We start from the raw sequence: 15,523 nt of genomic DNA on the forward strand, positions 1-15,523 counted from the left end.
AGCACAACTTTGTTTTGTCCTTTTGGTTTTAGCTTATAGCTTGAATAAATCAGTAAGGTACTTGTTGGACCTTTTTCTGCACCATACAAACTCATATCACTAAACAAATTTTCAGTCAAGATATTGTATTCTAGATAAAAATCAAGACTGAAATTAACACCTTTCCCATTAATGCAAACATTCTCAGTCAAGTCATTCACTTTCTTCCAATAGTCGTGTGCAATATCAGTAGTCGAGAGTATTTACTGCATACGCATCGAAGTATTCATAAAGAACTCATTTTGCTGCATAAATTTAGTTGTCTGCACTGTTATTTGCAACAATTACTTGCAAAACCTTTCTCTGTCCACTTTCCCTCTTTTTTTTGTATTACACATTTTCAAGAAGTAGCTCATAAACCACACTACCTGCACTCTTAATTCATCAGTGGGCAAGTGTTACTGTCATGGCTGTAATCATGCCTTGAGCAACAAGGCAGCTCTTCTACTGTTTCATTCTTATCGTCAACTGTGCCATCATCTTCCGGTTATGCTGTGTGGTTTCTGCACAGTCTCTCATTATTATAAGTGCCAAAATTCTCTTTTAGCTTCATTTTAACTTTCCTTACCTGATAAAGTTCAGTTGTGCACTCATCCATTTTCTCTGCAAACTCCCTCATTTGTATATATGCTATTTAATTTTCTCTAAGTACATTCAAAGCTTTATCTAATGTTAAGCTTGTTTCAGTCAAACATTTCCTTCTCACTATATAGAGTTTTATGCCCAAAACAATTCTATATCTAGGTAATAAATCATGCAGCTTCCCAAATTGAAATTTCAAACTCTAAGTCACAACTCCTACACATATGTTTATATTATTTCTTGTGTCCCAAGATTTCTGGTAATGAATATAATGATGAATATATGATAGGCTATTTGTAGGGTCATAATATTGCCTGAATCTATCTTTTTTACTGTTAAAGCAGCTTTGTTTGTTTGTTAGTATAATTACATGTATTAAAATATTTTATTAAACTGTTCTCAGGTATGTAAAGAAAAATGCAGCAGTTTTTACTTATTTGCTTTTTTCTGATAGAAGAGATGCAATATAAAGAAGATCACACCTTCAAATGTATTGTTTCCCATTTTCTGCCAGATTTCCCTTTGACAACAAAAGAGGTTGGAGGATGAAATAGTAAACTGGCTGCCACAATGAAGATTACATAGCTTTAATGTGTAATGACTTAACTTTTTATTCATGAATATCCTGCATTTGTTGCTGAATCAAAATGGATAATGATATTTTAAGTGAGAAGAGTTTCTGGAGCATTTGTTTACATTAGTTTTCATCTTGCTTCTTTGACTATTTTAGTTATTGAATTAATTATTTAATTTGTTTAAATGTTAAGTAAGTGACCTCTAGTAAGGAAACGATTTTCAACAATAACCCGAGCCAGTGGTAGAAGTAACAGTTACATTTAGATACAAACTTTAATTCACATTAACATTCACCTTACAAGATATTCACAATGATGAGTTATTAGTGAACATTTAGTACCACATATTACAAAATCCTAAAAGAGGAACAACATTTAGCCCACATTCACATTTAATTACAATTATAAAAATGTTCGTAGTAGTAGCAGAAGGAAGAACATTTACATAGTTAACTTGATATGTATTAGACAAATGCTATTAGGAATTATCGGTTGCACATCACTGAAAGAATTGGCTGCATACTGAATGAAGAATATGGTTAGCAGTGTAGGCATCATCCTGCATCCCTAAAGCAGCTGCACTTAGGTTCATAGGTAGGTACTAGGCTATCTGCCCGAGGGCATTTATAAGCCTAGCCAGAGTGTGTCGGCTTTCGCCACCCCATTGATTAATTAACTGATCCTCTGTCAAGCAGAGCCAATTAAATGATCCCAGGGATGTATTTTCTGTTACTCATCCACTCGTCAAGGTTTCTCTTCAAGAGTGTTAGTGACGGGCTCTGCCTGATGTAGTTTGGAATTTTGTTCCAAAGCATGGGGAGTCTCTGTGACAGGAATCTATCCCTCCAGCATGTTCTATTTATTGTTGTGGTGAGGTTTAGCTCACTAGATCGTGTGGCTCGCAGTGACTTGGATTTCTTTAGGTGGAGCATGTCCATCAATTCTGAGTTGGACATGGCTTTGTAAGTTAGGCAGAGATCACCTCTGAGTAAGCGATATGCCAGTGAGTACAGCTGGAGATTTTTCAGTCGGGCTGCATAGGACATATGTTTGAGGCCAGTAATCCTCTTGGTGAGGTACTTTTGTGGTCTTTCCAGCTGTTGGAAGTGTCTTGTGAGGTACATCCCAAATGAGGCATTATACTCTATGATGGGTCTAATGAGTGACGAATAGAGGGGCACTATAACTTCTTTATTTCTAGATGCAAACCCTTTAGTAATTAGATGGGCCACATAGAAGGATTTCCTAACTACTTTGGCAATAAGATTGTCAAAGGAGAGATTACTATCTACCTGGGTCCCCAGATCTCTAATTACCTCTTCTGTATTAAGGGGGCTGCCACCTATGTGGTAATTCGTGGGTGTTTTGTTTTTCCCAAACGGAATTACATTAGTTTGTAAGATTTATTTTGTAAATTTCTAAAGTACCCGAATTTGCTGGTGCTATGCAATTTATATGGGAAAGTGTTATATGCCATAGGGGTTGTTTTGAGGTAGGATGTTTCCATTGTTGCCACAGTATATGTTGGTGTGCATAGCCACTGCTTGTACTGTGCTCTCATCCTGTAGTTTGTGCTTTTAACTAGTGGTGCTGCCTTCAACAGTAGATGATAACTTTCACTTAGTAGGTTACAGGCAAGTGCATTTAAATAAAAAAAAATGAGCTCTGGGCTCCACTGCATAAGCAAGTTGGCTGTTTGCATAGTAATGCCAAGGTGCTCCCTGTTATATGACAAGTGCATACAGTTAAGTATTTTATTTTTTGTTGTTTATAGTGTGGCATTATTTTATTGCTTTACTTTTTTCTTTCTTTTATCATTAATCTGACCCAGTTTCTGAATTTTATTTAGTGGTCTAGTGGTTCTGAAGCACCTGAAATGCATCATTTCAACATTTGTGACAAATGGTAGCAATCAGATTTAGCCTTATCACATCTTACTGCAGCAGTTTTAAAGTCATTTTATAAGTAGAGCCACAAACACTTGACATTGGACAAGGCTGTATTTCTGAGAACCATGCAATGTACTTGGGCTCATGTTTTTGCAACTTTACTGTCCCATGATAGTATTTAAATAAAAAAGAACAATAAAGCTTCTTTGCTGGCATAGTTTGTTTTAACAGATAGCTTCAAAGGAGAACTGCACCCAAAAACTGAAAAAAAAAACATGTTTTTCAGCAAGTCTTGAATTTTTCTACATTTCTAATGTCTCTGTAGCAAAGTAAATGGTGACTGTTATTTTTCTAATTTGTTATACCCCATTGTATCAATTTAAATGGTGACTGTTATTTTTCTAATTTGTTATACCCCAACATGATCAGAAAGGAGGCTGCCATGGCTAGCAATAGCATCATTTTGTTTTACAGTCAATGGCTTCACCTTCCTCATGTCATGTTACAGGGACATAAAGAAATCCTTAAGGGGATCATTTACTGTAGTTTTCTCTCTCATCAGTTGACAACATCGCTGTGACTGCTTACTTTTCACTGACAGCATCAATCTGCATTTTTAATTACTTTGTTTCTTTTTATTTTCATTAGTGGCCAACTCTGCTGCAGCATTTTAAGGAATGTTTGAAGAATAGGCTTGAAAATGTATCGGAGCTAATTGTTCTTTTCAAAGTAACAACTGTTGTTCAATGTTCAAGTGTAAGAAATCTGACCCCTCTGATTAACAGGTGTTACTTTGGCTGAGATAGTTCATGTTGCATTCACAGTTTTAAATATTCTAGCTAGAATTAAAGTCTCTGATGCTAATCTTCTTTCCCCAACTCCAGAAGAAACGTGCACTTTTGCAGAAATTACAGTGTAGAAAAAATGCAAAATCATATACCAACAGAAAGTAAGAACAGTTAGATTAACATATTTGCTTTCTTTTTGTGGTATTGAGTTTTTACAAGGAAAGACATTTGCATCTGAAAACTAAGCTTGAAAGCCCTGCCTTTGTTCAGATTCCAGGCTACACTATTTATCTGGGTCTATACTGTAAAGTCGAAATTTCAGAAGAACAAATGCTCTTGCATCGACACGGGAAAAACGAACCAGCAGAATGTTGAATGGCCAGAACAGTGATTTTTTTTTTCCCAGGGAAAAAATCACTGGGCCATTGTCGGTACTTTGATGTTGCCTCCACTGTGGTGCAGTCTCGGAGTTGGTATATCTAAGTAGTGGGGTTGTGGGGGGAGAGGTCCCTCACTTTATTTTGTCTATTTGTTTTTTTTTTTTTTTTTTGGCCCAGCGATTTTTTTCTCTGGGGAAAAAAAAAATCACTGTTCTGGCCATTTCACATTCTGTGGGTTTGGTATTTTCATGTCGATGTAACAGCATTCACTCTTTTGAAGTTTTGATGTTGCAATATAGACCCGTTTATTTGAGGTATGATGCTGGCAATCTGTAACTGATAAGGCACATTTAAATGTCACTGTTTTTTTAATGGCTGTTTTGTTGGGATAAGTGACCTAACTTAATTACTGCGTCACTCCAAGCAGTTGATGTGATGTAACAGATTATGCAGATGCAGGAAAGAAAGGCAAACATAATTATTAAATTATATATATATATATATATATATATATATATATATATATATATATTTATTTGTATGTGAAGTGTTTAGTCTTGGATTGCAGGGAAGGAAAAACACTTTTTGGAAAGAAAAACTTGACTTTTGGACAGAATTCTACTTTATAGGTTCATAGGTATGTACTAGGCCAATGGTCCTGGAGCCTTTACAAGCCTAGCCAATAGGATTACCCTGGCATCGGGCCACCCGACCTTAGTTCCCAGTGCCTCTGTCGAGTAGAGCCACTGGAGTGATTCCCGGGGTGAATTTTCTATTTCCCATCCATTCATCAAGATTTCTGTTGAAGAGAGCCAGTGAGGTGCTCTGTTTGACATGTATGTGAAGTCTATTCCATAACATGGGCAGTTTCTGGGTTATGAACCTGTTCCTCCAGCACATTCTGTTGATTGTGGTAATGAGGTTGTGGTCTCTGTGTGATGCAGAGGGATTGGGATTTCTTTAGATGTAGCATTTCTAACAGAACTGGGTCAGACATGGCTTTGTAAGTCAAGCAGAGATCGCTTCTTAAGTAGGTGATATGAGACAGGGAATAGTTGGAGTTTTTTGAGTCTGTCCATATAGGACAAGTGTTTAAGGCCTAGGATCCTCTTTGTGAGGTATTTTTAAGGCTAAAAGCATATTCAGCAGCAGTGTGTGCAGGCATACTGGATTTTTAACAAAACAATCTTCTATTTTTCTTGTATCATCTTCTCAACTGTTTTATTACAATCTTGGAGGGCTGCATTGCTTGGACCATATATTGCGATCAGTACTACAGTTGTTTTATATCTATATAGTCCCATCAAGTTTTTACATATTACCTTTCCTCTGTATATTACAGTATCAGTTGCTTGATTTATATTTTTCAATTTTGTACCTACAATGCAACTGAAAAGGGGCCCCAGTGGTGCTGTACAACCTACCTGCTAATACAACAGTAAAAACTGCCTGAAAAAGGAAGTCATGTGATATTCATTCAGGCATTAGTCTTATGGAAAATGTAACAAAGTTACACTTAGCAACTGTGGAATTTTACAACTCTATCAGCTTAAACATATCATTAAATTCATAGCCATTTATTGAAAAAAACTAAGTATATATAATCCAGTCACTTGCTTGAGGAGCCCAGAAGCTCCAAAAAGAAAGTAATAGTATGAATGAGTTAATGATGTATTTAACTGTAGCCATGGTGGTACAGCGGTTAGCACTGTTGCCTCATGGCACGAAGTTCTCCGGTTCAATTCTCAGCTAGGGTGCCATCTGTGCGGAGTCTGCATGTCTTCCCTGCAGTCGCGTGGGTTTCCTCCAGGTAGTCCCATTTCCTCTCAATTCCAAAGACATGCAGTAGGTGGGTTGAGCACTCTAAATTGGCTGTAGGTGAGAGTGTTTGCGTGAGTAGCCACCCGGTGGTGTAAACCATGGCTCAAGATGATTGTCACTGCGGAAGTGACACCCCAACCCCATGTGCAACATGGGAAAAGGAGATGAGGATGAATAGATATAATACAGGGACCCCGGTAACTGCAAGGTTCTCCAATGCCAAAAATCTGCTATGCCTGCAGTGATTTTTTAATAAGGACTAATAAACTGCCCTCTAGTCTTCTCTAAGACTAGATTATTAGGATTTAATTCATTTAATTTAAAATTGTGTAATGTGCTGAAAATCTTGGCATTAAATCCCAGCAGGCACTTAATAGCACACTCTATCATTCTTTCATTCAGAGGTTAACGACTTCATTAAAAGGAAGTGCCACAGGCTGTGTGTTCTCAATGTATATACTTACTTTATACCATATCCTCAGCAATAAGTCGTCACAAAAATTCAAAACAGTAGTGTCCTCAGAACCCGTCCCTGCAATACTCCATTAACCATAGGTGTCTCATAGGACAGCATTTTCAGCATCACTTTCTATGTCCTGCCTATAAGGTGTGCAATTCCCATACCCATTCTCTGCTCCCATCTAGTCCTGATGTTACCACTGTAACATGTTAATCTGACATGAGTTAACCCTTGGAAATTTGCATCTGTTACTATTGCCTTAACATCTGTTGTGAAGAAACTCATGTAATTAGTCTTACAAGCTCACACAATGTATTAATTATCAAATGTATTACTTTATTGGACTACAAGACTCTTGGTTGCCATTAACATACGCAAGCATTTCACAGCACCCTTACAGTGCGTTTATATCACGTTATTGAAAGATGAAAATAGCGAACGCTATTTCATCAGCTCCAAAACATCTAAACATGAAAATATTGAACATTTAGAACAGCAAATTTTTTCCCATGGAAAAAATTTGCTGCTCCGAAACACATACACACAACACAAGCATATCAAACAAACAGCAACCACACACATACACTTAAATTCCTACTTCTAACACTACACTAAACTAAACATACACTACTATCTACCCACTTACCTTAACCCTAAGGTCCGTCACTGTCGCACACTCACCTAACCTGCGCCCTAACCCTAACTCACTTAAACTGCTCCTAACCCTAAAGTCTGTCACTATCGCACACACACCTAACCCACGCCCTAACCCTAACTCACTTAACCCGCCCCCAACCCTAATGTACAAACAATCACACACTTACCTGAACCCAACTCGTAACTTTCCACCACAGTGCTAAGAATAGCAAAGCCACAGAAACGGCCAACCGAATTCTTTCCCGAGGAAAGAATTTGCTGTTCTGCAGCTTCGCTATTCTTAGCATTTGCTGAATAGTGTTCGATATCAGAACATTCGAAGTTTTAATACTTCGATGTTCTAATATCGATCCCTTAATGTTAATGAATTGCATTCTTTTTTTTGTATGAAACTTATTCTAAATTCTGGTTAGTCATCATGCAGTGTACTGCTGGGTCAACATTAGTCTCATTTTATTTAAATATTATGAAAAATATTTTCTTCCCTTCTTTCCACTTCACTTACCACAGTCTCCCTTCCCCTCCCTTATCCTCCATTGTTTATATGGAAATTCAAAGTGAACACAACAACATCCACCTCTCTGTCAGAGATTTACATTTACCTTCCACAACTCAGATGTCTGCGCCTTACTGTATATGTTTGCCATATTCCATTCTCTACCACGTTTTCAGGAAAAGTCCTTCTTATACACAAACTCTAGATGCAAAAAACAGGAAGCAGATTTGAGAAATGGGTACCTTGTCTTCAATCCACATTACTACAGAAGGTTTGCCACAGAAATCCTTCAGGGAATTAAGAAAAATAAATTATCCTAACTACAGATGTGTGGCTTGCCAATTTATCCACATGTGGTATCCTGACAAGACAGGAATGGGGAAGTGAATATGGAGAAGTTGTGGGAAGAACTCATCATAAACAAAGAATTCTTTCATTCTAAGAATCCTACCCTTAGCCAGCCATTCTTTATATATTTATTGTTATGTGTTGTTTTTGTTGTAAACATTATGTTCATAGGTCCATAAGTTTGTACAAGGCTAACTGCCCTTGTAGGCCATTTTAAGTCTAGTTAATTTCCCATTTGTGCTCAAAACAACCAATCCCATTTAGTCATAGATTAGCCTTACCCATCCCATTTTCAATAATTATATATTATCACAAATGAAAATAACTGGGATCATACCACAGATAATTTGAGGGGACCCAATGCATGGGATGAGCATTTAGAAACTACTTTGGTCCATTAGTAGTACAGTGAGCAGTCCTGGGGTAAATGTTCTGTTTCCCATCCATAGATCTAAGCTGCGCTTGAAAATGACAGTTGTGAACTTTGTTTTATGTACATGGGAGTCCACATACTGACATTTATCTGACTGAATGTGATGTGGGTTTTTGAGAACAGCTGTTCTATCACCTGTACTGCAGAGTAGTGATTGGTAAATGGAAATGCTGTGGCTATATGCTGTTTGTAATTATGCACCGGGGATCATAGATTCATTTTAACGTCAACTCAGTGGTGGCCTAGTTGTTGGTGAGTTATGATTACCGAGGGGCAATTTCCCCATAATCATTTAAGAGTCTCAGTACAAACTCACTTTGATGGCATTCAGCTTAATAGGATATGACAGGGGTCCCAAACTTATCTTTTAACTAGCAGATAAGGGGTGGGGATTTCATCTCTGTCTCTAATATCTGAAGAATAGGTTCCTCCTCATTAGTCCTAGTAGTATCTCTGCCAGAACCTCTGAGGAACTCCTGCCTTGTTAATGGGTCCAAATCCCATGAAGTGCATCATAAGCCTGCAACAATATGTCCACTGGAACAGTAACAATGGTGGTCAGCATGTCTGTTGGACAAAGGGAAGGAAGTTTTTAGCCGGTTTGCTACCATTTCCAGAGGTTCTATCAATACCAGTTTCCACAATGGTGTGGGTAGCCAAGAAAAGAAGATGCAGCTTTTAGAATGTTTCAATTCATATTGAGGAACTATGAACATTTCTGGAAACAAAAGACCCACTATACTGGTTTTCTAATGCTTCAGTAGGTAAATCCCTTAAAGGACCCGTATATGACTTCATTTCTCCACAGATCAGACAGCTGACAGCCTCTGCATGCTTTTCTTTTGGGGGTGGGGTGTCTTCTGCCAATAACTGCAAATAAGTGATTTTTGTCTTAGAAGTTCTTTTGCCACATCAGTTATGTAAATCTAACTGCTGTATGCTAAGGCCAACATTCACTCTTTAGAGTTATGACTTCTTATTCTATCCAAATGATAAAGACTTATATTGAAGGCATAAATGAGTGATATTATACCATGACAATACATCAAGGTTAGGCCACAGATTACGAGAGACAGGACAATAATATCGTGAAGAGATAACTTGTTTCATGTATGAACTATTCTTGTAAATGTCTCTCACAACTGCACATTCTTGTGAAAGAGATCCTAAGACTCCATGCACTTGTAGCAGACACCTTTTTGGCATTGGCCAAGCTTCTGCCTACAGCATCTATGACCTCAGATGCTTAATTTCACCAAATCTTTTGGGTTTCTAATATCATGGTGGGAATGGACCCCATTCCTAAGTGAAAGTACGATTAAAGTCCATGAAATTAGTATTGTTTCAATCTTTGATGTCAGCCAAAAGTGCTCTTCGCAGCACCCACAATGTGCCCAGTAATGACTCCTTCTGTCCATGATATAGGCTATATAAATACAGTCTATATATCAGTGCCGTCTTGATGAGATTTTGTGAAAACAGGGTCCAACTCACGAAGGTACTCACCAAGACTTGAGGATGAATTCAATTTCAGCAATAATACTCTCTTTTACTTGCTGACTTTTCATCTTTCTATTCAGACCCATGAGCCATTACCCATGTCCCCTGAGGAAGTACTTTGTTTATGCTACTGCAACAGTCATGATACAGAACAGCTCTCAAAATGCAAATGGCATTTGGTTAAAAACAAGGATTTTCTTACATGGCAGTTATCATATAAAAGCTAATAATAATGTACCAATTAGGTAACTGCCAGATCATTTATAGGAAGCAGATGTACTGAATATTATTAAATAAAACAAAGCTTAGGCTAACATTTTAATGCAAGCAACATATTGTGAAGATCTTAAAATTTCAGTCATCCAAAACCTTTGAAAAAATTATATCTAATGCACTCTGAAGCCTAACAAAAATAATGCAATTTTTGTGAATAGCAAGGAATGATACAAGAACGGGTAGAAATGCTGAGTTATAGGTTCATAGGTAGGTACTAGGCTACAGGCCCGAGGGCCTACATAAGCCTAGCCAACAAGGTTCCCTGGCTTAAGCCACCCAAGAAAGTTATTTTCCTGTGCCACTGTTGAGCAGAGATACAGAAGTGATCCCCGGGGTGTATTTCCTATTTGCCATCCACTCATCAAGATTTTTCTCGAAGAGTGCTAATGAAGACATTTGCTTGACATAGATGGGTAGCCTGTTCCAGAGTATGGGAAGTCTCTGGGACAGGAATCTATCCCTCCAGCATGTCCTGTTTATTGTGGTGACAAGGTTTAGTTCCCTAGAGCATGTAGCTCAGAGGGATTGGGATTTCTTTAGGTGTAGCATGTCCAACAGCTCTGGGTTTGACATACCTTTATATGTTAGGCAGATATCACCTCAGAGTAGGCGATATGCTACGGAGTAAAGCTGGTGTTTTTTGAGATGGTCAGTGTAGGGCGTTTGTTTGAGGCCAGTAATCCTCTTTGTGAGGTACTTCTGTGGCCTTTCCAGCTGCTGCAGATATCTTGTGAGGTACATTCCAAAAGGGGCGTTGTACTCTATAATGGGTCTAATGAGTGTCGAGTAGAGAGGAACAATGACCTCTTTTTTCCTGGATGAGAACCCATTTATGATGAGGTGTGCCAAGTAGAAGGACTTCCTGACTACTGTGGTGATGTGACTATCAAAGGAGAGACTACTGTCCATCTGGGTCCCAAGGTCTCTTATCACACATTCGGTGTTAAGTAGATTGCTGCCTATGTGGTAGTTCATGGGTACAGAGTTTTTACCAAAGGGGATGACACTGCACCTTTTGATATTGAGCTTGAGGCCATGGCTCTGACACCAGACATCTGTCTCAGGGAGGCTCTTCTGTAGGATGTCCACATCATTTGGGTCCACATCATATGAATTATGATATTGATGTACAAGAAGGTTTCTTACTATTACAGTTTAACCAGTTAGAAGGAACAGCTGCTTCAACAGATTTGTCTTAAACAGAATTGTTGTTCTGCTTTCACTTTTTGCTTTTTTGGTGACAAGCATAATTCCAGGTTTAAGTGCATATTCAAAGAAAATGTTCAGACAAAGGCATCATCAGGTAAGCATTCATTTGAGTTTAGATGCAGGCAGTCTATTTAATAACTCAAAAGTTGCACTTGCTCATTATGTGAAAGGCACTAACAGTTGTGCTCATCTTACCTGCACTATTAATGTGTTTTTTATGTCTTCCATGGCTTTATGAATGTCTCCGATTCTTTGATCTACCTCACAGATACCGTCACTCATCTGACAAAGGTGTTGTTGCACATTACTTACTACCCTCTCTTCATCCTGTGCCAGCTGTGCTAACGCAGTTCTCTCTTCCTGGTGAAGGATATCATGTAGATACTGGAAATCGTTATGGACTTTTTGTCTCAGGCCTTCACACATTTTCTGTAAAATAAATGCACCTTTAATAAGTTCAACATTTTTCCCCACAGAGCTTCTACTTTCACATAATAAAGTCAGACGTTCTCACTTTCCCACTCAGGACACAGGGTTCTCAACCCATGACACATTAGGTAATACAAACTGCCTGTAATACAGAGCAAGACTATTAATGTCATTTTGAAATACATTTTGTGGGGCATTCACCTCCTGCCCCATTTTGTCTGCAGTAGTATATATACTGCTATGGAGACCATGCAACACCTAACTAGAAGGCACACCATCTTAGACCTTTTATCTAACACCCACAGTGTTTGCAGAAGTTTGATCCGTTTGGGTTGGAACTGCTACTCATGAGATTGAAAAAGACTCACTTTACACGGTAAAATAAAAAGTCAAGTGGTTTCAGTGAACAGACCTTCATAAGAACTAACATGAACTGCAGTCCTCTTTCTTAAGTACATTTAAGTCATGTCACTAAATCATATGATAACAATTTATAAAACATGACCCAAAACATAAGAAAACATATGTATAATATATTTAAAAATAGACAGAGATACTTATTTTGGACTTTTTATATTTAACTCATTACATCCGAGTGACACCTCCAGGTTCATCTGCAGTTAACTCCTGCTGACATCTCTAGGCGTCCAATATTGCTTGTTTATATTTGCATCAGTAATTCCAAACCATGCTATATACAAGGTTTTAAAAAACTTTATTTTAAAGCTCACACAATGGCAAACTCAGCTGCATTAATATTTAACCTTTGTCTAATCCAGGTAAAGATACATTAACTGTTGTTTTTTTATATTAATTTATATAGATATAATTTTCACATTTTTCTAAATATCTCAACAAACAAGTAACACAGACAGAACTCATTAGCCTCATATGAAAGCTCTCAGTTAGATGAATAAAATTCTGCTGACAGTATGTGTGCAACTTGAATGCTTGCTGAGATAGTGTAAGTTGTTTACAAAATATTACAAACATAATGGCTACTATGTTTACTGTGACTTATAAAATTCAGTTTTAAGACCTAGAACCTAAAGAATACTACTACTATAAAAAATAGATTGTGCTGAAGGATTTGCCATTTATACTTTTCATAACCCATATGGATCATTCCAGAGATAAGAACATTTGCTTGAAATGTGAGGACATAATTTGATTCTGTCAAATGGCTTAGGCTCTGCCCATTGGAACTTACACTGCAAACTTCCTGAGGTCCATTAGAGTGAATGAGTTAAGTCATCTTGCTCTTAAGAAATATTTAATATCAATTGCCTTATTTAATCCTGGGGTTTTGTCTGCCACCAGGAGCAGCTGCCAATGAACTTTGTTGGCTTCTAAATAATTACTTAATCTCGTAAATCAGGTAAAACTTGATCAACTACACCAAATAAAATCTTTTTAAATTTATCACAACATAATGTTTAAATATGGCATTATTTTGATCCTTAGTTTTCATTTTCAAATCATGCTGATAAATTTTATGTGATAGCTTCTGTGATGATCTGAGGTATTGACAGCTATGCCAGAAGATGTAGGGAAGTTGATGTGTGACATATGCCAGCATAGCTAGCTGGGGTATTGTAAATAGTTATATGTCATTTGTATATCAAACTGATTTGTACAGGTGTCTGTGTTGAAAATGTATTTGTAAAGCTGCTTGTGTTAAAAATGTATTAACAGTGGGTCCTGCTGGACAGAAAAGAACTACACCTGTATGTCAGACTGTATTGTAACTGTTGAAATGGATATATTGTAAGAGAGGATACTGGAAGAGAAGTGGTTAATCTCAGTCCAGCTAACTGAAAAATAGTCTGAAATTAAATTACCTGGTATGATTGTATCTTACAGTTCTGACTGCAACCAGAGACAAAATATCTGTAAAAACCAGAACTAGGAATCTTGCTGTATTGTCCTCAGGGGTGAACTAATTGCTACCTTGAAAAGGTGGAAGTTTCTGAAATGGTTTTATAGCTTCCAGATGCTATAACACATCTTAGCAAAGCTCTATGTGTATGTATTATGACACACATGTGCTAGATTCTGGTTCAGTTTCTAGTAAAGGGGTTGTGCGGAAACCAGATATATGTGATGTCATTCTATAATCCAGTACTGAAATTATGTTTTAATACTAGATGAGACAGAAGTCTCAGGGCAGTCTGTTTTGGAAACCTGACAAAAACTGATCACTCACCCACTTTACCTTGCCTTTCTTTAGTAAGTAACCAGGGAATAGTAATTCTTTAGATCAGTCAGGAAAATATAGTGAGATTAGTTAAGTACTGTTTTTCTGTATCTGTGTGAATTTATCCATCTGTGATATTTTTAATATTTCCTGTGACTGACACTCTGGTGTTTAGTGTAATGGATATCTATTACTTTCATGTTCTCTTATTATTTATTATTAAATATATTTAAACTTTTCAATGTGGCTGGTCTTTTAGAGAATATTTTAACTTTTGAGAGTACTTACATTTATTTTTATGATACTGTGGCCACTCCAGAAAGCCTTGCTGTATTGGTCAAACACTACCATTTGTATTAGTATTAATTTTACTCAGTATAATTGGCTACCCCTGTAACAGCCTTAGAGTACCTCACTTTGGAGTGTTCTGCTGGCAGTATATCCCTTATAGTCTGGGCAGAGGGGGCATATCTGGTAAATCTGTGCCAGGTGTGTGTGTGTGTGTGTGTGTGTGTGTCTGCGCGTGTGTGTGTGTGTGTGTGTGTGTGTGTAAATCAAATCCCAAAGAGTGTGTGTGTCAGCTACGTGCAGCAGGGACACAGGGCACTGGTTTCACAGAGAGGGTGGTGGAGGACTTGGCTTAGAACACTCGGATGAGGACTTAACTCTACAGCTGTGGCCAGTGTGGAGTCTTATTTGGGGCCAGGAGAGATAGAGGGAAAACTAGCCCCAGGACAGGAGAGTGTACCATGTGTGCTCTTAAAAATTGTGCTTGGTGCAAACAGCTGCATCTGGAAATAATGTGTGCATCTATTTTTGTTCCAAGTAAATGCCCCTCACTGGTGGCTCTTTGTTTACTTGCCCAGAGGAGGGGTGTCCCAGTTTCCTAGTGGTTTTACCACATAGAAGTATTCACAATTTGAGCATCTTGTGATGTAAACCCCTCCAACTGATTCACAACGAAACCTAAAATAGATATTAATAGTAGTATCAAAGTGCTACTAGCTATATACCTGCACTGTTTAAAGGGCCCACATGGAAAAGTCATAATTTTAGCCTCAGTCTTTTTCGGAGTAATTCATTTTTCAAGTAATGATTTTAAATTACAAGGCCTCTTACAAATGAAATTTTGTGTACTACCTATTTTCTTAACTAAATCAGAATCATCTGCAATTATTTTCCAGTTGTAAAAATCTTTTAAATCGCTTCACTTTCCACAGGAAAATAAATTGGAATACTTTACCATAACTTTTTTCTACTTTCCTCTTTTCTTTCATGAAAATCTATTTTTGAGAATAGATGAAAACTGGTCTATCCTGTTAGATTTTACTTTGTCTGCTGCTGCGGTCAGTTTACTCACGGGTACCCTCTCTATCTAAGAAACTAAACTAAATATGTTGCTTTTTTGGGGAAAATATATATCACCAATAGCAAATCTAGAGGA

General features: G+C 37.5%; 1 protein-coding gene across 1 annotated transcript in view; it reads right to left on the minus strand.

The window, feature by feature from the left end:
• Positions 1-15,523, minus strand: part of LOC122800085 (zinc-binding protein A33-like) — a 270,210-nt gene that overhangs the window by 118,791 nt on the left and 135,896 nt on the right. Inside the window, exon 4 of the mRNA XM_044069600.1 lies at positions 11,649-11,882. Within this exon, the coding sequence (XP_043925535.1) occupies positions 11,649-11,882 (234 nt within the window). The remainder of the gene's footprint in view (positions 1-11,648; positions 11,883-15,523) is intronic.

The sequence above is a fragment of the Protopterus annectens genome, chromosome 4.part0, assembly GCF_019279795.1.
Source record: "Protopterus annectens isolate FY-2018-M chromosome 4.part0, PAN1.0, whole genome shotgun sequence".
In the NCBI taxonomy this organism is placed as follows: domain Eukaryota; kingdom Metazoa; phylum Chordata; order Ceratodontiformes; family Protopteridae; genus Protopterus; species Protopterus annectens.